The sequence below is a fragment of the Brachyistius frenatus genome, unplaced genomic scaffold (genome assembly GCF_029030835.1).
Source record: "Brachyistius frenatus isolate BFR_SWC_R1_liver_20210118 unplaced genomic scaffold, ASM2903083v1 Contig_37, whole genome shotgun sequence".
NCBI lineage: Eukaryota > Metazoa > Chordata > Actinopteri > Embiotocidae > Brachyistius > Brachyistius frenatus.
Window position 1 is genome coordinate 1,974,665 of NW_027210636.1, and position 21,057 is coordinate 1,995,721.

Below are 21,057 nucleotides of genomic sequence, written 5' to 3' on the forward strand. Positions count from 1 at the left end.
TGTTTACGCTGCACGTGAGCAGTCATTCCTTGGTAACTCGTGACGGGAGGGAGCGGCCGGACCCCGAAGGCCGCCGGAGCTGCCGACCTGCTGCATTTCGTGACGTCGCGCGCCGGGGATGTTGCGAATAACTTTCTTCAGGGGACGGACGCAGGCTCCGAGCCGGCTGCAGACCGCGATCGACTGGCGCGACCGCGAGGCCTTCCGACGGGCGGTCGTGTTCAAAACGTTCAATAGCGAATCAATTCGACATGAAATGGTATTACAAGGGAAGGCTTGGCCTTCAATAGCAGGATTTAGGCCTCCAGTAAAGCTGGGATTCAGTCAGTTGTATTAATAGAAGTAAAGAGGGGAAGAATTTTTTTATTTATTTATTTTTTTAAAGCACTGCTAACTGCAGTTCCAGAAGAATATTCCACAAAAGCGTGTGATCTATCTTTTACACTTACCACAGACAAAATAAGCGACGGACAACAAGCGGTCCCGATGATCCCGTTTGGAAACTCTCACACGTCAGACATGGAAATCTGTGGAGATTAAAACCGAATGATGAAGAGGAAGAAAACAACAACAACAAAAAAAACACTTCTCCTCACAAACTTCTTCTACATTTTGAAAAACAAGCAGACTTCCTCACTGAGACGTACAGTACAAGCTACAGAAGCTCTTTTGATTCCCTGGCAAATATAGATGTACTGGTGGTCACGGCGGCTTGCATGCGAGCTCCGAGATACCACTTAAACTCAGCTGCAGGAGGAGGGGGGGGGGGGGAGAAAGAAAAAATAAAATAAAAATAAAAAGCCAGCTGGATCTCAAAGCACTGAGTCTACGGTCTAGCTAGCGTACAGACATGGTTCGGTCGCTGGAACTGATCATCTCATGGTCGCTGACAGAAATAAACAAGAGCACTGCAGCTCCATACGTAGTACAGTTTTGAAGATCGTGCAGTGTACAGATGATTTTTTTTTGTGGCTAAATTGCCCAACGATGCTTAGTTACGAGCCCAAATGTCTGCTCGAGCAAAACACAAGTTAGCGGAGCCAAACTATCACCGTATTCAGCAGCTGGCTGGTAGAAGTTTCCTTCCCTTGAAACAGCTGAAAAATGTTATTCACCTCCAGCGTTCGGAAAATAACAACTTCTTTTCTTTTTTTTTTTTTTGGTCAGGTATTGTTGTAAACTATCTCTACAGAGCTCATTCTTGTGCTTTTTTTTTTTTTTTTTTTTTTCCTGTAAGGTGATATCTCCTCTAACATCTCTTTTCAAAAACACCGGGCGACCTGTTCGGGATCTCTCGGCACACAGGGCCCGCAAACACTTGGAAAGGTCAGCTACTTTTTTTTTTTTTTGCAAGGGACTGAAATCTGATCTAAGAAGGTCAGCGGATGGGGCGGCTCAGGAGCTCCACACGCACCTTCTCGGGAAACATTTTAAAAAAAAAAATGCCCGGGGATGCGAAAGAAGACACACAAAAAAAACAACAACAACAAAAAAATCCCCCTTGTTTCAGCATCGCCTGGTCTTTGGGACAGTTGTGAAAGCAGCCAACAGGGGGGGAGGGGAGCGGGGGGGGGGTCATTACTTCACTCAGTGAGAGGAGTCCAGCTTTCACTTCTGCTTGCAGCTACCTGATAAAGCCTATCTGCCCCCGCAGACGGGCTCATGACCCGCTCAGTCTGGCTGAGTTCAGTCACACAGGGAAGGCTAAGCCCCTTAGAGCCTTAACGTTACTCCTGTCCCGTGACAGGCCGGCGTGTATCACAGGCTGCAAACATTATCGAGCCCACAATCTCCTGCATGTTGTTGTTGTTGTTGTTGTTGTTTTAAATCAAGTTAAAAAAAAAAAAAAAAAAAAAATACAGACTTTGAGGGGAGGGAAGGTGATGACGTGACACAACCCTTCACGTGCACGTCCAGGTATATAAAAAAAAAAAAAAAATGCTTCGTAGTGTTATTTCCAAACGCGTAGCCTTGGCAATTAAAAAAATAATAATAAAAAAAAACCAACAACAACAAAAAAACACCCAAACACTCACGGTGATTTTTTTTTTTTTAATAGATGCATCAAGTACTTTGCAGCGTAACTAGATACGAAGAAATCCTTTAAAAAGTCAGGAGCTGGCGCCACTAGTGATATAAAAAAAAAAAAGGAGGATCAACAGACAAAAGTAACCTGCTCCTTTTTTCTTTTGGGTGACGTGAAGCTCGATTTTTTTTTTTTTTTTTTTTCCTGAAGCTATCCCGCTAACGTCCATCGAATAGCTCCGACGCGAGCGAGCTCAGCGCTCAGCCGCCAAAAGTGTTTTTATTTCGGATCGCAAGAAGTCGACGTGATGGAAGTCCCGACTACCAGCCCGTAGACCTCGTGACGCTCGGCGTTTGGCCATTAAGCTGGCTGGCTAGCGTTAGCCGGCTTGGAGAGGTAGGTGTGTGTGTGTGTGTGTGTGGGGGGGGGGGGGTACTGTTTTTGTTGTTGTGAGATGGAGGGCGGACCCCGGCGCGGAGGCCTCCCGTCAAAACACACCGAAAAAGCAACGGCTTTTACAACCGGCGGACTCACCAGCGGAAACGTGCGTCGAGAAGAAGAAGTCGGGAGCCGAGAGATTCATCCGAAAGCCCGCGCGGGTTACTGAAGCGGCACGCCGACCTCGATCCAACAGACGCTGGTCATATTCCGAGCCGAAGGCCAGCTTTCACTGCGTCCCCTTCCAGCTCCGAGCAGCCGTCGCCATCGCCGCGAATTCTCCAGCCCGACGAAACCTTACGTTGCGTCTGACGTCATCGCGTCAGAGCGATGCTCTTCGGAGGGGGGGGGGGGGAGGGGGAGGGAGGAGGGAGGAGGTGGGAGGGGCTTAGGTACACCATGCGGGTACGATCATGTAAACAGTGGGCAGCGGGGCAGCGGACTGCCAACAAAAGGCCGAATATAATACACGGTTGATGGGTTTAATTAGGAAAAAAAAAAATAAGTGTAACCGTCACACTTACGTGGACAAAATATGTTATTAAATTCCAAAAATAAATGTAATTGTTAGTTACTGAGAGATCAAATATGTAATTGAATCACAGTTACTATTCTATTCAATGTTGGTGATTACAAAAGGGGTTACCTCAAAATATATTCTTTCTTGTAAAAAAGCTTATAGAATATAAGACTAATTTTTGCCACAGAGTAAATATTAGTCTTTTTTTTCCCCCTCTTCTTTGAATTTGCACTGTTTCTCGTGTGCCAATCAAATCAAAGTTCATTGCTCACAGCGAGGAGGTTTGCCATGTCGTCAAATAAGACGAGGAGATATTTAAAAAGAGTGATTCGGGAACCGGCGTGTAAAAAAAACTGTGAACGGTCTCCAACCTTGCTGGTAGTTATATCATCACTCAGCATGGAGTTTACCTGAACGTAGACTTGGTTTGAGGTTATGGTGTCATTTTTACTTCACTGCAGTCAGTTGTGATCAACATACTTGTGATCAATCCAAACATTGCAATATTAATTCAAGTTATATTATAGAACTTTTAACAAAAGTTTGACAATAATCAGTGTCGAGTTCTGTTGTGAGGTCTACACCTTAGTTTGAATTGACTTTTTATCACTTATCAGCTTTACTGCCTGGTTTAAAACATTTGTTAGAAAAGTAATCAAATGTAATGAGTTACATTCTGAATTCAATCAGATTGAGAAAGTGTCTACATCATCATAATGATGAAGCATGATTCATAGTTAAAACAAATTGAAATAGATCATTTTGTTAAAGCATACAATACAAACTACAGGGAGGTTTTATACTGGCTTTATACACGTACATTTATGAACTTGTTCGCGATTATTCGTTTGCATATATCCATACTCGAGTGCTCATTCCTCGCCATAAAGAAATAAAAACACAACACAGCAGGATCTTAAACAATTATGTATTGACTGATGGCTTACATATGCAATTTCATTTCCAAGACGCTTGGCATACCTTTGTCTATTCTTTAACATTTCATAGCCTGACGTGTGAGGCGTTTCGACAGTTATTTAAGCCTGCAGGAAACTTCCCTTTATTGGCTCACAGCTGACTTTCAGATTTTTCTTTGTGACAAACCCTCAGTGCCAGAGTTGTAAATATTGTTTCTATATTCGTAACTCTGAACGCAACCATTCAAGTTCTGCTAACCAGTTACTTCATTATTTAGTGACTAAAGTCAATTATAAAATAAAAACCATCTAATGTGTAGGGCTTTCGGAATAAAATAATAATAAAAAAAAAAAGCTTTGCTTTTTCTGAACGGGGTTACACACAGCCCTACACAGCTCACAGATCACACTTCACCACAAGGCATTTCTCCGTGGGGATAATGCGTGAGGCATATGATATGGCACAACATAATCTTGATTTAAATATTTACCTGGAAGTCATGTTTGTCGGGTTCTGATTTGACTGGAATCATGATGACTTTGTGAGAGCCACAGTTATCAGCTGCACCATGCATGGACTTCACTAAGTGCTGACTCGACGTCCCTGTGCAAGAACAATAACACAAAAACAGTCTATCCCTTGTCATGTGACCAGAATGGATTTGCATGCAAAACAATGAGATGAGCTTTTACGTGAAGAGATAATGGTCTAGGTAAATACATTTCTTTTTCAGTCATATGTCCATGTTACCATGAGAGACAATGAAATTTTTCACATAAGAAATGCCACTTCTAATCATACAGTATATTATGCACAAAATATGGTGGTATGAAAACCACAGAAAAAAAAAAAAAAAAAATCTTCTGTGGCTTCGAGAGGAAACAAAAACACTATTTTTTAGAGAGCAAAGTCTGCTGATCTAAAAAAAAAAATAAAAAAAAATAAAAGAAATGCAACCCATTAGCCTCATCCCGGTGGTTCCAGTCTCCACTGCACTTTGACACATCTGTGTAATGAATTACAAAACAGCAACAATTCTCCAATGAAACCACCCCCACCGCTTCCTTCTTCCGCGAAAGTTGAAATTCCCGTATTCATACAACTTCCACGTGTTCATTTAATATATAACGGAGTCATTCTCTACGCCACATGTTTATCATAATCGCCAACCACTGATGAGAGCAACTGTTTCAATAAAGCTTTAAAAAGCAAGACTACCCTGAGAGAAGGTCTAAAACGTGGGCAAGCTTGCCAGACCAGAACTGGCTTGAATGGGTTTGGTTTATTAAATCTGTACACTCTATTTCAATATAATCAGCACATTTTTGTTCCAAGAATGTAAGATATTATTATTATTTTTATTTTTTTTAGTAATTGTGTAATATATATCTCTACATAATACAATCCAAGTCCTCTGAACTATGTAGACATGTGCAAGTGTTTACTACCAACTTCAACGATACAGTAAAGGCAAAGACTTGTGGACACTAAGTTAGGATAATGTTGATATTTGAAATTTTTCTCGAGTCCTCACAATTGTCAAAAAAAAAAAATCTAAGTGCTGTAAGTACTTCATACACGAGGTATTGAATATCTAGTTAACTGTTCTGAGTATAAAATAGAGGCAAAATACATAAAGAACATCTTGCAAGCATGACAAAGAAACGTCTACGGACACGATACACAAGTGGTCAAAGATAATATGAGGGGGATACCTGTAACCTTTTTGTGTTCTTGAATACAGCGTACTTACAGATCGGATGATTTCAGGTCGATGAGGAAGAAAGTCGTACTGCGTGTGTGTCGTGCTCTCAAATGCTACGAGCTTCAGCCGCGACGGAGATCAACGCACGGCGCTGTACTGCCGTAACAGTAAGCAGAGGCGTTACGTTAAGTACAATATATTCTGCAGTAAAAAAAAAAAAAACCTGTCGGGAGGATCATAATACAAATGAATATTTACCTCCGTATCATTGCAAACTTTGTAAAAGACAGATTTTTTTTCTCATTTAAAACTCGCTTCATGTTTGACCTGTTTCGAGGCGTGAACTCGCATCTGAGGCACGACACGGAGTACTCCCCCCCCCCCCCCCCCGCCCCCTGCGCGCTCGTGGTTTCAAAAATAAGTGCGGGTCGTGTTCATGTGTCAAGAATGAAACGCATGGTCGGAGCGTGATGTGCATCAACATAATCTGAGGTAAACCAGGTGTCCTGTGTCTTGGCCCGTTACAGTCTGAGAAACCAGTGCCTTCGAGGGTCAGAGAGGTAAGTCTGAAAGAAATCATGTAAACTGTGCTCGGCGTCGAGTGGATGTTTCCACTTCCCGCCACAAGCACAAAAGGGCCCTAAACTGTAAACCTCAAGGATTATTCAAAGAAAAAGGAAGAAAACAAAAACACTTAAAAGTACTCTACTCATTTAGATTTAACATTTCCTTTTTTCGTATTTTTTGCAGGGTTTTCAACTTTTTTTTTTTCTCTTGTTTTCGCTCAAGTATAATCACAGGTGACTAACTACAGAGGATAACAGGGTCAGGTGAGTACCATGCTACATCAGGTTTAGAGAAGGCTATTGCAGACAATTCTACAACATGTACAACCACATTTTTATACGTGTGAGTTACAAATATTTCAAAACATATCACCAAGAAACTAAGTACATACAAGATGTTGAATATTTAGAGTCTTAAAGGACTATCCCTCAGTCAGTAATAGGATTTCATGTTACTTGACTTAAACTGTCCAGTCTTACAGACAAAATCTGAAAAATTGCTATTCAAAAAGTAGCAAATTTGGTCAATGTCTCTTTTCAAATAGTTATAGTGCTTTTAATGGCTTAAGACAGGGGTCTTTTTTTTAATCTCACCCAGTGGCAATCTACAGAACTTCAGTGTACATTTGATGACACCATAGCTGCAAAAGTCTTCACGTCAAGTCCAATAGGTAAAACGACAGCTAGTGCTGTCACATATATTTCAAAGTAGTATGCATTATCAAAAGAAAAAAAAAAACAACAAAAACAAATACACATTTATAAATTTTTTTTCAACTCTTTTTAAGTTCTCGTAGGGAATTCAGGCGTATGTTCGGCTCCGCGTTCCCGTTTCCTATGAGTTATCAGTCTGAGAGGACAGGCCTTCGGGAGCCAGGCTCCGCTCCAAGCCTGCAGGAAGCTTCGGTCGGAGGACTCTCCTTGTGTGCCGCGAGGGTCATCGGGACTACATACAAGTAACGTGGACCTTAAAACTCCCATTCCAGTGTTTCTTCTCGATTGGCGGCCCTCTCTAGCCTGTGGATGATGTTATTGAGGTTGGCCATTTTCTCATTGCGTCTCTGAGAGCTTCTGTTGAGTTTGGGGCTCTGGAAGGGGGGCAGCGGGTTGGGGTCCAGGCTGTGATTGGTGCTCGTCGAGGGCGGGTTGGGCAGCGAGGGCGATATGGGGGCGGAGGAGGAGGGGACCGGGGAGACTGACATCATGAGGCCGGGCGAGGACGCGGCAGAGGGCGAGTTGAGGGAGACCTCCAGGCTGCTGCGGCACGGCTCCGACGAGGCCTTGAAGCTGACCGGGTCGATGGGCGACTTTCCGGACTCCTCGCCTCCCTCGTGCCTGGACTGGCTGGCCCTCTGGGGACCGTCTATGGAGACTGCTCCGGGGTAGAGCCCCTGAGACTGGCTGCTCATACCTTCTTCCAGCCTCAGGCTCTGGCCAGCCAGGTGGGGTTCACGACAGCCGGCGTTGGAGTCCTCTTGCTCGCTTTTCAACGGCGGGAACTGCACTGCGGCGGGAAAACACTGAACTCTGGACTGTTTCACAGCGCCTTCCCGTTCCTCCTCTCCCTCGTCTTCCCTGTCTGTCGCCTGCTCCTGTTTGACGTGAGGCCGTGCGGTGTTGGCACGAAGAGGAAGGCTGGAGTGGATGTGTCCTGAGGGCTGCTGCAGCCTCCTCTCCTCTCCGTCAGAGTGGGGGCTCCGGGTCGATGACGGGGAGTAGCTGTGGTGCTCGGCGTCGGTGTCGTTGTCTGGCAGACCTTCCATCAGCACCTCCCGTCGCATCCTGGACCTGCACGCAAACACAAAATAAAAAGTCTCAGAGATAGAGGATGTTTACATTTACATTTCTAAATTATTCGTGAGATATTCCTTTCTATAGTGGTAACTAGAAAGTTCCTGCAGGAAGTTTGAGTATGCCAATGTAGCTGCTCAAGTTTCATATGTCCTGCTAAGAGTATCAATGGTCACCTTTTTTTTTTTTTTTTTTACAGCGAGCAGCATAAACTTGTCAGTAATAACTATTTTAAATTTCATCTTCCAACTTCGTACTATATAGACTCGGCCGCAGGTTAGAGACAACCTCAGATTTAGACCTGAACTTTCAGAGCTCAGATATAATGGGAGTCTATTGGAGCACTCGTCGCTCAGAGAGGAGTTTGGCCAAAACCGTGAATCCTGTCGCAATGAGAGTTGCACTAAGTGAAAGCTAACAAAAATCCCTCCCATTTGATGTATAAATTGTGCATGTTTAAGGGAAAACTGTGGGCAAATAAACAGGATTAACGCAACTTTTTTTCCACAATACTTCGGGGGCATCACCCACTTCAGATCTGAACCTTCCAAAGAGTTTATAAAACTTAAACTGCGATTTTGAAATAACCGTGACAGATATTAAATCACCGTTTTAGTCAATGAAAGAACAAAGTTTTGTGACCCATTTAGACTTTGAATGATGTTTGTTTTGTAAAGTATGCCTGAGCTATAGGGATCCAAAGTTGGCTGAATTTGTCAAAAATTGGCACACATCAGGACGATTTTAAATCTCGTTTTCTTATTAATGACGGATTATTTTCAGATGGACCGCCAGAAAACTAATACGAAGGAGCGACTTTAGCTAACGACTACGAGATAATTTTATGAAAGAAGTTGAATGGGAGTCTATGGAGCCGGAGGCCTTTTTGGAGCCAACCCCTAGTGGCGCCCGGTGGTATTGCAGCTTAAGGCACTTTCCGCATCGGCCTCATTTTTCAGAGCCGGACGCTACGTCCACTTTTATATCCAGTCTATGATTGGCACATTAAATAAAAAACAACAAAGGCAGCCATTAGTCGGTCACCAAGGGCATCGGACTGGCCTGTAGTTGTGGAACCAGTTGATGACGGTGTTGGTTTTGAGGTTGAGCTGCGAGGCCAGCATCTCGATGGTGTTCTGAGAGGGGTAGGGCTCCAGCAGGTAGGCCTTCCTCAGGGCTTCCTTCTCCTCCGCTCCAAGCACCACCCGAGGCTTCTTCACCTGGCTGTAGGGGCACAGGTCCAGCGAGGCCAGGGCCGGGCTCACACACTCAGAGCGAGTGCTGGGCGAGTCGCTGTCCGAGCCGGTGCTCAGCAGCCCGTACCGCCTCTTCAGATAGGCTGCAGGGGAAACAGGGATGGATATCGTTAGGGGGGGGGTTACAAAACACCAACAAATCCTCATACTTGTCCTGAAAGAGTTCTACGGCCCCCACCTTTCTTCTCCATCTTCTTCATGGCCCTCAGCTTGTCCACATTGTGAGGGTCATTGAGCCAAAGCTGCATGCGGACAAACGGCTCCCGGCCTTTCAGGCTGAGCTTGTGCCACGGTTTGGGCCTGGAGAGCAGGTCGGACACGGAGCCCTGAGTCAGACCCAGGATGGTCTCACCAAAGAGACGCTGGCCTGTGGGGAACAAACACACACAGTAAATCTAGGACCGCTGACTGCATTCATAAACAGTTTCATCCTTTAGTGTCAGCTCAGACCCACCGAGGTTGTTGTCCGTTAGCACCTCCTTGACCTTCTTGGTGATGGCGTAGGTGTCGAGCTCCGTGGACATGGCCACCAGCTCCTGGATGCCCAGTGGGTTCGTGGGCTGATGCAGCGCCATGAGGCTGGGGGTGGACTTCCCTCCATCGTGGTGGGCGGGCAACCCCAAGCCGAGGCTCTCGGGCTGCTGGTTCTCTTTGCTGCTCTCCAGGGAGAGACTGACGGGCTCAACCAGCGGACTCGGGTGGCTCTCCGCCGGGCTGGGAGGCGGGGAGGGCGAAGACTGGGCCATCACTGGGCTTTTATCTGGAAGCAGGGAGGAACCATCACACTCTGCATCCGCTGTATGTTCAAATATTGCAACTTGTCTTTTTTTTTTAACGCAGCATTTTAAGTAGTCTTGTTTGTCCGTTTCCATGGAAGTGAGCCTCACCCTGAGCGTGGCCCTGGTTCGGGGTCGGGTTGAGGCTCTGGCCCAGCTGGTCCAGTAGCCACAGCTGCATGCGGATGAAGGGCTCCCGGCCCTTTTGGGTCAGCTTGCTCCAGGGTTTGGGCCGAGACAGCATATCACTCACGCTTCCCTGAGAGAGCCCGAGCACCTGCGACGTACGACCGCAGGTTAATATGTTGTAACATCACTGACACGAAGTTTATAAAGGATTCATTGTCTGAATTATTATTATTATTAAATAAGGAAATCAATTTGCTCTTAACATTTAGTTTGGCCTCAATCCTGCACGTTCAGCCAACAACCACTAGAGGGCAACAACACACTATAAATGAGTATGTTGGGTGAGTTTCCAGCTTGAAGTTAGACTTGCAGAACATTTCATTAAGGTGAAAAAAGTCCATCCACTCATATTTTCAAATTGCCATATTATAATTTATACGACTGTGAATCCACTGAGGTAATGTTTGTTGTCATAACTCAACAACGAACATTTTAAATATGAAACATTTTTCTTCACAAAATCTCTCTTCACACCTGAAAGTAAAAAAAAAAAAGGATATAAAAACAGTCTTCAACAGAAGTGGAGCTGAGTTTGAAGATATTTTACAACAGTCTAATTAACAGTTTTCAAGCTCATATATCACCAAGCGCAAGAAAAAACAGTGCACCATGAAAGCTGTTATATATTTCATCCACTGCAGAGAGAACGAACTGACAAATCACAGAGGTGCCTGGGAAAACACCCAGAGGGATTTTCTGGAAATAAAAGCACATTTTCTGGGGCTGAACAAGTAAAACTAATATAGAACATACAGCGGCTTCGTTCAGGAAAAATGCAAATAAAATATAGTTCTGTGAATGCAAATATTTTCTGTCATTATTTCCTCTGTTGTTGCATGTTTGTCACAGTAAAAGGCTTCAAAATATTTCAATAAAATACAACATCTGGCTCAAGGAGAACACATTTAATTACACAATGATTTGATCAATTTAAGAAACAAATGTATCCAACATTGATCTTCCCTATTCATTCAACCATATTTCACCGATAACTTGATTTGGTTGATTATCTTAGAGTTAATGAGACTTTATCGGCACAGAAGCGCTTCATGCACACTGTGTCTAAAGGGAAATTCCACAAGAGACGATCTGTTGAAATCCATCAGTCTGGGAAGACTTACGAACCCCAGTGAGAGTCGTACACACGGAGGACAGTTTGGTCATCTTCAGCATCTTAAAGCTTCTTCAAGGGCACGAATGAAACACACTCGTCCGAACGCAGAGCCTCTCGGCAATAAAAAAAAAAAAAACGGGGTCGACGGCACCGGATAACAAGAAAAGAAAGGCGACGCCTCGGATCCAAAGGAGGAGAAGTAAAGAAGAATATATTGTCTGACAAAGCAGCTGCAGGCTTTCAGGACAATATAGTAAACTTTGAACAGTTTTCTTTTTGGGGGTTTTGACGTGTTTTTTTTCGTCGGGGTAGATCACCTCAGGCAACGGTGTCAAAGTCAAACGGGATGTTTGTAGTGTGATGATGCTCAGGACTTGATATTTAACATGGGAGGCAGGAAGTCTGCTCCATGCCAAGAAGCTGTGGGCTGCATATACCGCTGCTAAAATGGTGGGACTTGTTATCAGGTTTAAAGGAGGGAATTAATTTGTGTTATTTTGGTATGTTTTGTGTTTACTGAGGTTACCTTGGTCTTATATTTCATGTTGTCTGAAGGTCTGAAACCGTTAAGGACGTAAAAATGGCAAATATTTTGTATTTTTTTTTGGCTGCTTACGTTCACTGTTTATGAATTTTACACCCCTGAAAATATATCAAAAGCATAATGTAATTGTTAATATCATGCATGTCTCATCTCTCTTATCTCCTGCTGCAGGATGAGATTTCAGTATTTTCCTGCTGTTTGTTTTTGCTGCAGCATGCAAACGTCGCCATGACAGAGCGGCGTCTGACCTTTTCACCGAAGATCCTCTGACAGATGCCGTTCTTGGCCAGCTTCTCCTTCACCTGCCGGGTCAGCTCGAGGGTGTCCACCTCCCGGTACATGTACATCTCGTACTGCTCCGGAGTCAGCGGCGGCACGGTGGGCTTCAGCGTGCGGGGGATGTAGGCCGGGTAGTACGAGAGGCGTCCCGGTCCCGGAGACTCGCCGCTCACCGAGGTGTCCGACTCCACCTTCACCTCCACCGGCCGGCCCAGGCTCAGCTCGTCCTCGGCGGCGGACGCCTCCTCGCTGTTGGGGAGACACTCGCCGTTCTCCAGGCGGGGCCAGGGCCGGGGCAGGGCGGAGGGCCCGGAGGAGGAGGAAGACAGGGAGGGGGAGACCGAAGTGAAGGGCCGGGAGCTGCCTCCGCCGATGAGCCCCAGAGGCCCCCGCTCGTGCGACCAGTGCTGATCGAAGTACGTGCCCACCTCGCCGATTTCCGATTTGACTTTGCGGATGATGTTCTGGACGAAGGCGGCGGGGGAGAGGACGCTGAGCGGCGTCTGGGGGCTGCTGATGGAGTTGGCCATGCACACGGTGACGCAGCCTCCTTCCTCCTGTTTGATGGAGATGGGTAGAGCGAGGCCCCTGGAGCGCTCGGGGGGCCCCAGCTGCTCCACCTGGACTCCTGAGCTGGCCGTGGAGGCCCGGCCGCACGCCTCCATCTCCATCAGGGCGTGCTGCTGGGCCTCCATCTCCCTCCGCGCCTGGTTCAAGATGTTCTTTATGGTCTCGTCGGAGCTGCCGCCCGGCCCGTTACTGCTTCTGCCCGACGAGCTGTTCAGAGACGACTTGCCGTCACCTAAAGGAGAAAAAGAGCCACGCGCTGATCACACTTCCAGTTTAAAGCATTTAAACCAAAACGGAAAATAAAAATCACTGTCAATAACAAAACAAAAAAATCAATCAGTGTGGCTTTTTTTTTTTTTTTTTAACTGTGAAACATGCAGTCTCACCTCCCCTCTGGGACTGGATCTCCTTCTTGGCCTGCTCCAGGATATTCCTAATGGCGTCGTCTGACCCAGTTTCAGGAGTTCGGATGCGCGGAGTGATGCTCCCTGCCACAGAGGGTAACAGAGAAGAGATAAAGATAGAGGGAGGGAGGGAGGAGAGCGGAGGGGGGGGGTGAGTGGGATGGTTGATCAGAGAGCAGTTCCAAAGCTTTTGCTTTTGACTGCTAGATCAATGGCTGCCTTTGAGCGCGTGCTGTCTGAGGTTGCAGTATACGGGAAGCTCAACTTTCAAAAGCGGTGAATCTAGGGAGAAAACAAAGTTTAAAAGTAACACTATAAACATGGCAGAGGAAGCCGTGCAGGAGTCAAGGATTAGGTCCAAGTAGATTAGAGGTTTAAAAGGAGCGCAGGTCCAGGAGCCGAGCCGCCGAAACAACACGGCACGATTGTATCTGCTCAGAGAACGTATTGGTACATCGCGGCCGCACGAAACTCCAAATCCACTCAAAACCCCTCTGGAAAGAGATTTTTTACAACATCTCAGGTCTTATTTTAGTCGCTCTGGCAACATGTGGCATCACCTGTTTAACCGAGTCATCGAAAACATCTATTTTCAAGACAAAACGAGGCTGAGGATATAAATTACCTAAAATATCAGATGTTACACAATTTGTTTATGCAAAAAAAAAAAAAATCGCGCAGTTACTTCCCAAATCTCATTAAAAAAGATTATAATTAGCAGAGAAACAAACAATTAAGGTCACAAAAATTACATTTCCTATAAATGGAAAGAAAACTGGGCCTTACAGATGTTAGCAGTAACTAATATGAGAGTAAATTGTGTGTTAGCTGGGGACTATTTTCTCTGGTGGATTAATACAAAGAGCTGCATTACCATAAACATGCTACCCAATGTTAAAGTCTGCCCACTGATGTGTTTTTAAGACTTTTTGGACACTAAGACACAATAAGCTAAATTAGACCCAATACTTATTCAACTTCAACAATTAATTGTTTCGTTTTTTTCCACAGGGTTTGATCGCAGTAAGGAAAATTTAAAATATCAACTGCCCTACAATTTGTATACAAATGGCAGCGGATGAACATGGAGGACATTTCTGATACTTCCTTTAAAGTCATTTTCTCTTCCAACTCAGTGGTTTTTAAATGATCAATGACAGTTCTGTGCAGTAAAGCCGTGTGTAATGGAGTACCGAATACTTCCCAGCTGAGACTGCATGTTTCTCTCACCTCTCTGTCGGACCTGGATGGTCCTGAGCGCCAGGATGTTCTGCTCGTCGGAGAGGAACTGCTTCATCTTAATAAACGGCTCTTTGCCCTTCACGGTCAGCTTCCTCCAGGGTTTGGGTCTGGCCAGGATCTCGCTGACCGAGCCCTGGGAGAGGCCCAGCACGTAGTGGCCGAACACCCGCTGGCCGATGTTATGCTTCAGCAGCTGCTCCTTCACCTGGAAGGCGATCTCCGCCGTGTCCAGCTGGTCGTCGTCTCCCGCCGTCGAGCTGCCGCTCTCCGACTGGTCGCTGGGCAAGCCGGCGTCGACGCTGCCCGCCCCCACCGACCCCTGGGAGGCCGACATGAGGGCGACTTTGGCTGCATAGAGGGCGGTGGGGAAGGCCATGAGGCCGTCCTTTTTGAAGTGGGGCGAGAGGAGCTGCCTGTGGAGGATGTGGTCTCCCGACAGTCGGTCCCCGGAGCACGGCGACACGGAGAAGGGGCGGGGGAGGTCGTGGCCGGAGGAGGAGCCGTCCAGGGTGGGGGGGCCGGGGCTGGGGGAGGCACGACTGTCCGCCTGAGAGGAGGACGAATGGGAGCCGGGCGGCCGGCCTGTCTCCCTACCTGTGTCCTCAGAGTGGTCGTCATCTGGAGACAGAAAACGCGTCATCACTCACTCCCTGAGTCTGCACACGGCCGCACGGACTCACACCAAATGTCTTCCAGTTTAAAACCCGGATATTTCAAGAATTAAATCACTTTCTCTCCGGACGACATCTTAGGGAGTCTAAAAGTCTGAAAAACATCGACTACAGAATCGACTGAGTCCGACTGCCGGGTGCCAAGCAGTCATTGAACTACGGGCAGTTTTTTAGAAGATGACAAAACTTCCTGCCTCTCAAAACTCCACAAACAAAACTATTTAAAGTAATTTAAAGTTGTTGTTTTTTTGTTGTTGTTTTTTTTACCATTGCTGTGCAATATTCGGGTTTTATCCACCAGGTACTTGTGAGATGGAAGAAAGGCCTCTTTATCCAGCAGGAGAGCCTCGGCAGCTTTGGCAGAATCCTGCACACAAACACAAACCCGTTAATGTCCGATTAATCAATTACAGCGGCCGTCAATATCTTTTATAATGGATGATGGATCAGTGGAGCGTTCGGTGGCGCCGCTGTTAGAATATTAAGAGGAAATAGAAGGTATAAATTGGTAAAAGGAGGAGGAATTTGCTTAAAAACTGCTTTGTGAACATGAAGCTCGTGCAGCAGTTTACACACCTGGGATGAGCTGCCGTTCGCTGAAGCCAGTTTCATAACCTTTAGGATACTACGGACGGGAAAAAAAAAACATGCAGACAAAGTCATATATTCTATGTATATACTTTAACATCAATTGGTGACACGTTCCGACACAACCAATTATCACCTGAGCTCAGTTTTAATCTCTTCGTAGTCCATCTGGGATTGCAGTTTAGCTTCTAATCTCTGGAAGAGAAAAAAGACAAAGATGTTTTATTAATGAGAGACTCATTAATTATCAGAGCCACTGAGGACAGAGGAGGTGGTCCTGGCGTGTCGCAGCCGCTCACCTCAATAGCTTCTGTCTTGTAGGCGAGCTGCCGCTCCAGCTCGAGGATCTGATTGGCCGAGGTCTCCTGGACTTCCTGCAGCGTGAACTGCAGCCGCTGAATGTTCTCAAGGAGGCGGAGGATCTCGCGGTCTTTAGCCAGCAGCGCGGCCTCCAGCTGGGTGGGCAGCACGTCGCCCCTCTCGTTCTTCTCCTGACGGGAGCGAGAGGGAGACGAGGACCGAGGAAGGCGTGAGGAGGAGGACAGAAAGAATTAAAGGCAGCAGAGGGGGGGGGGCGGCCAGTGAGTCACAACATCCATTAAACAGTTGGAAATAAAGAGAATACAACTTTTACAAAGATGAGAAAGTTTAATAATACAAGTTCTTGGACTAAATTCAAGATACGAAGGCAACAGATTAAACATTTCACCATAATTCACCATAATTTCATCGTAATCTGATGATTTATACAGAACAAATACATCTACATTTATGTTGTGTTTGTCATCATCTGCACATTTTTATTAAAGGGACATTTACAAGATTTATGTTATACGACTTTGCAGCAAATGTTTGACAGGTATCTCGTATATGTATGTTTTTGTTTTGATTAAGAAAGAAACACAGGAATTAAAGGACTGAATTATACTAAATACTGTTCAATTTGAAAGGTAATATCAAAGAGTTAACAATCTTAGGAAGTTATAAAGTCTATACGCTCAAGTATATACTGGACTGAGAGTTTGTTTTTATTTATTTGTTTACCTGTTTATCTATTTTTCTTTTTATATTGCTATAGTTTTTGTCCAGGAATGTCTGTTTATTTATATGGTTTTATTTTCTGAATATGTGGAACCATATAGGTCCTTGAGTCTCCATAAAATTAAGGGAAAGTTTCTGAATAACCGATAAGAAAAGTTGCAACCGCAAAAGTCTGAAGAAACTTCATAAAGAAACTGACAAAACTACAAGGTTCCCACAGAAATGTTGAATTAGTAGTTTAGAAGTTGCCAAAAAAAAGTTTTACAAAAAAAGCTTTAATAGAATAAAATTATTTACTAAGGGGACAGTAGCATTACAACAGTTTTACAATACTTAAAAGTTCATCATGAGGAAAAGTCCTCCAGCACAAGGCAATATTATCAAAATGTACATAAATATCAGGACATAAAGCTCCAGGAAATGATCAGTATTATGCTATAATTAAATTATTCTATCAATATCTTTTATCAAGGAGGATTTAACATGTAAGCTGAATGTCGTAGATGATCTTCACAGAGCTGAATCAAGCATGTCAGGGTATTTATAACAAGAATACGCTGAGAGTAATTACATGTATTATATCTGCGAAGTAACATGTAGCTGCAGTTGTCAAAAAGTGCCGGGCGGTAAAAAAGTCAAATATATTCCTTTAAAATGTTCATAGAAACACTGTCCTTGTACCTGAGCTCTGTAAATGCGGACGAAGAAGCAGAAGCGCACGTCACACCTGACGTCATTCTTACCCTGGTAGCGCCCTCTGCTGGGTGGCAGCTCCCGGCGGTGCCACCGGCTAACTGCTCCTTCAGCCGCTCCACTTCCCTCTGAGCCACCTCCGCTCTCTGCGCACACAGACAGACGCATCACAGCGGGAGTTTTTTTTTTTTTTTTTCCACTTTTCCATCCGCCACCCACATCAAATTGGCAAAATGAGATGATCAAGGTGAGAGCATATACATAAATCAGAACTTTTTTTTTTTTTTTTGTAGAGGCGAGCGGGGGTGGTGGTGGTGGTGGGGGGGGGGGGGGAACGAGAGCAGCCACCGGTTCATTCTGCTGAGGGGGCTGTTTGTTTCGGCCCACTTTATTCCCCAAACTGTTTACCGGCTCTGTCACACCCGGCCTGCTAATTAATGATTCATTTTCAGAACATTTATCCAGGAGCTGCTGGCGGAGAGCAGCAGAGTGAGGAAAAAATAAAAAATAAAAAACAAGTGCGTGTGTGAGAGAGAGAGAGAGAGAGAGAGAGAGAGAGAGAGAGAGAGAGAGAGAGAAAAAAAAAGCAAGATGGGGAAGAAGAAAAGAAGCATCACGAGGACAGGAAGCAATCAAGGCGATGAGATAACCACGAACTCCCGGCGTTCGCCACTCGGGCATCAATCGTGCGCGGCAGTCTCCTGTTCTCCGCCGAGTGGAGCCCACCGACGGGGGCTCAGGTTTACACTCGCTAATCACACGCTCAGGGGAGGGCGGGTGGGGTGAGGTGAGGTGGGGGGGGGGGGTGGAAGGGGGGTGGGGGTTGGGGAGGGGAGGAGGCGCACAGGACGGAGGGTGTCTAATTAAAGCCGAGGCTTGATTACAGGAGTGATTACCTTAACGAAGGAGCATCTCAATCAGAGGAGTGCGCCGGTGGAGACCGTGTAACTCACCTGGTTTGCTTTCTCCAGATTGGCCATGATGGCGCCGACCTCCTCTGCCCTGGAACACAGACGGAGACGAGACAGACAGGCAGACGACGGGAGAACAACGGGATTACTGAGGAGGATTTCGCACTTTCCAACAAGCAGGAAAAAAAATATTCAAAAAACAACGAGACCAAAAAAAAACAAGCCCAGCTGTTATTACACATTCTGTTAATTATACAAAGCCTTTACAAAAAAAACAAAAAAACAAAGCTGAAACACTTTCTTTATACATATTTCAGGAAATTTAAATAAAAGAGTTCCAGAAGAATCTTAATAATAACGGAATCAGAGTCAAAACAGAAGAAAATAAATAGCAAAGTCCGGCTTAATCTCCAACTTCACTATAATTCACGTATATGACTTAAACTGGGAGTTGATATCATTTCGGAGTCTGGCTTCGTACTAGCGCTCTGCACCGCCACTCTGAAGTGCGGACCAATCGGCGCCAGGCGTCGGTGGCTATCGGCGTTTGTCCCGCCCCCCTCCTTCGCTGTGATTGGACGGCTGTTGACGGTGACGAGCGCAACTCTCGGTGACCGGAAACAGACGCGGACCGTTCGTTTTAAAAATACGTCGTACTCAGGATGGGTGGACACGGTAGGTGGCTGCAGCGGTGGAAGACTGTCGGCCGGTTTTGCCGCATGCTGATTGGTTGAAATGAACCAAAGGGAACGTCTGCAAATGATTCTCTATGGAGGGCGACGGGACCCATATTCACGCAGTGAAAATCCCGTAGGGGAATCAGGTCCGGTTCATCATCGCTCCTCTACTGGCTCAAAATTCAAAACTGGATTTTGGGAAAAAATGAGGTCATAACTGCAAATTTTCGCCGTTTCACCACCGACAGGAAATGTTTCACTAACCATCAAAAAAAAGTCAAAAAAAACCTTTTTGAATTTTATAACTTAATTGAACATGTTTTAAACCAACCAAACCGGTTTCTGTTTGGAAGCTTTACCCACAATACCTGGAATAGTCCGGTAAATTAATCACTCCCTAATAAGTTATATGAAGATACTGAGAGTAAAAAAAAAACAACAACATCCTCATCAAGTGTTGTCGTCTCCGTCTAAAGACGCCAATAAACATTAGTTACGACGCGACCCCTGTCCTGTGAATCACGACGAAGTGTCCAATCAGCGAACGGACGCACATACGACCGGTTTCCTCAGAACTCTCGAGATTGAACTCCGACTCGCCTCCATACATCTAACAATCAGAGTAGTCTAATTTAAACAGAAGCTCAGCGGGATTATTCATGAGGTTTGTTTGAAGTTCAACAGTTTCATTTTGCACACACGGGACCCGATTTTCAAAAGGTAGATAAGGATGAATTAACGAGGACGCTGTGATTGATTTAAATATGCACATATAAGGTTTCTGGCATTTCGGGACACGGTCGTCCTTTTTTTTTTTTTTTTTTTTTTTAACCAAAAGAAAAAGTAATAAAATTAGACTTTTTCTTTTTTAATCCACATTAAACTAAATACATTCAGCCAAACCTTCATTATCTTTCATGTTTGCGCCGTTGTCTCACATTTAAATGTGTGAGTACCTAAAATATCATTAGTTTAATAGGTTCAGTGTGTTAGAAGGACTCAAGAAAGAGAAATGCAGTCCTCCAAAACACCAACCTATTCTTGGCGTTAATGGCGCCCTGGTTTCACGGGGGTTTTCGGAGGGTCTCGGCCGTGTCCAGGTTCTATCAATAAGGCCGGGATAGATGGCGCCCCCGCTGACAGCAAACACTAACAGGTGTCAGCTCCACGTTTAATGAACTTGTGCAGTACGGAAAATGTTTTGTATTGATTACCTGCTCGGCCGCTCAAGTCGAAGCAGACAAATAGTCTTTCTTATCAACATTGAGGAAACAGTCAGTGAGAGTAATAGAGGCCCGGACCGGGCGTTCGGAGCGGCTCGGGGGGTGTCAGCGTGTAGGGGTGGGGGAGGTGGGGAGGGGAGAGGGGGGGTAACAGTGGCCGGAGCTCTGGTAGGTCTTCGGAGGACGAACGTGACCGGCACAAACGCGAGCGGGAAAAAAAAAACCAAAAAAAAGCATTCAGAAAAAAATGCATCTTTCAAGCTACAGCCCCCCCCCCAAAAAAAGAAAAAGGTAAAGACCGAAGTGAAAATGTGTCCGATTCCGACAAAATGGATGGCAGCGGGTCTAGAAACATCAGTTCAATCGCGCCATGGATTAAGCCTGGGAGAAAATCCATTAGCAGCGACTGACTGTGCTCCGGAGCACAACCCAAACAAAGGAGTGTTTACTTTGAATGTCTATCGACATCCTTCATACGAGCGCAGATTCATTTCAGCCGTACGGTGGATACATTGCGCTCAAAGACCAGGACAAGGTAGAGTGTTTTCTGAAGCAATCTTTAAATGGAGCAATTCTTCTTGAGGGCTGTCAAGGCCCAGCTGCCGGTTGAAGGCAAACACAGACCTCTCTCATCGACCTGCATTAGCGGCTGAGTCACTCTCGCTCTCCACCTCCTTTACAATGGCATTCCTCAGCTGCACCATCGGACGGGAGAGTTTTTATGCAGGCAAATTCTTTTTTTTTTTTTTTTTAAATGCAGGCTTCGGCACTCGAAATGCAACGCCGAGCACCGGTGAGGGGGAGGCCACAGTGGTGGCAGTGTGTAACCATCAGGGCTGCAGGACCGGAGGGAGAGGGAAGGGGAGAGGGAGGAGGGGGAGAGGGAGGAGGGGGACGAAGGTTTCCCAGAAATGT

General features: G+C 45.6%; 1 protein-coding gene across 2 annotated transcripts in view; it reads right to left on the reverse strand.

Annotated features, from left to right (window-relative positions):
- Nucleotides 1-6,025: 6,025 nt before the first annotated feature.
- cux2b (cut-like homeobox 2b) overlaps nt 6,026-21,057 on the reverse strand; it is a 96,335-nt gene continuing 81,303 nt past the window's right edge. The window contains exons 9-22 of one of the 2 annotated variants that reach the window (XM_069701585.1): nt 18,285-18,333; nt 17,382-17,477; nt 15,897-16,088; nt 15,734-15,792; nt 15,586-15,634; nt 15,277-15,376; nt 14,327-14,956; nt 13,079-13,180; nt 12,092-12,924; nt 10,108-10,273; nt 9,675-9,980; nt 9,399-9,587; nt 9,027-9,303; nt 6,026-7,961 (exon numbers count right to left, since the gene is read on the reverse strand). In XM_069701585.1, the coding sequence (XP_069557686.1) occupies nt 7,142-7,961; nt 9,027-9,303; nt 9,399-9,587; nt 9,675-9,980; nt 10,108-10,273; nt 12,092-12,924; nt 13,079-13,180; nt 14,327-14,956; nt 15,277-15,376; nt 15,586-15,634; nt 15,734-15,792; nt 15,897-16,088; nt 17,382-17,477; nt 18,285-18,333 (3,868 nt within the window). In that variant the 3' untranslated portion in view covers nt 6,026-7,141. Of the gene's footprint in view, nt 7,962-9,008; nt 9,304-9,398; nt 9,588-9,674; nt 9,981-10,107; nt 10,274-12,091; nt 12,925-13,078; nt 13,181-14,326; nt 14,957-15,276; nt 15,377-15,585; nt 15,635-15,733; nt 15,793-15,896; nt 16,089-17,381; nt 17,478-18,284; nt 18,334-21,057 lie in introns of both variants that reach the window. The other variant, XM_069701584.1, reaches the window with a different exon arrangement.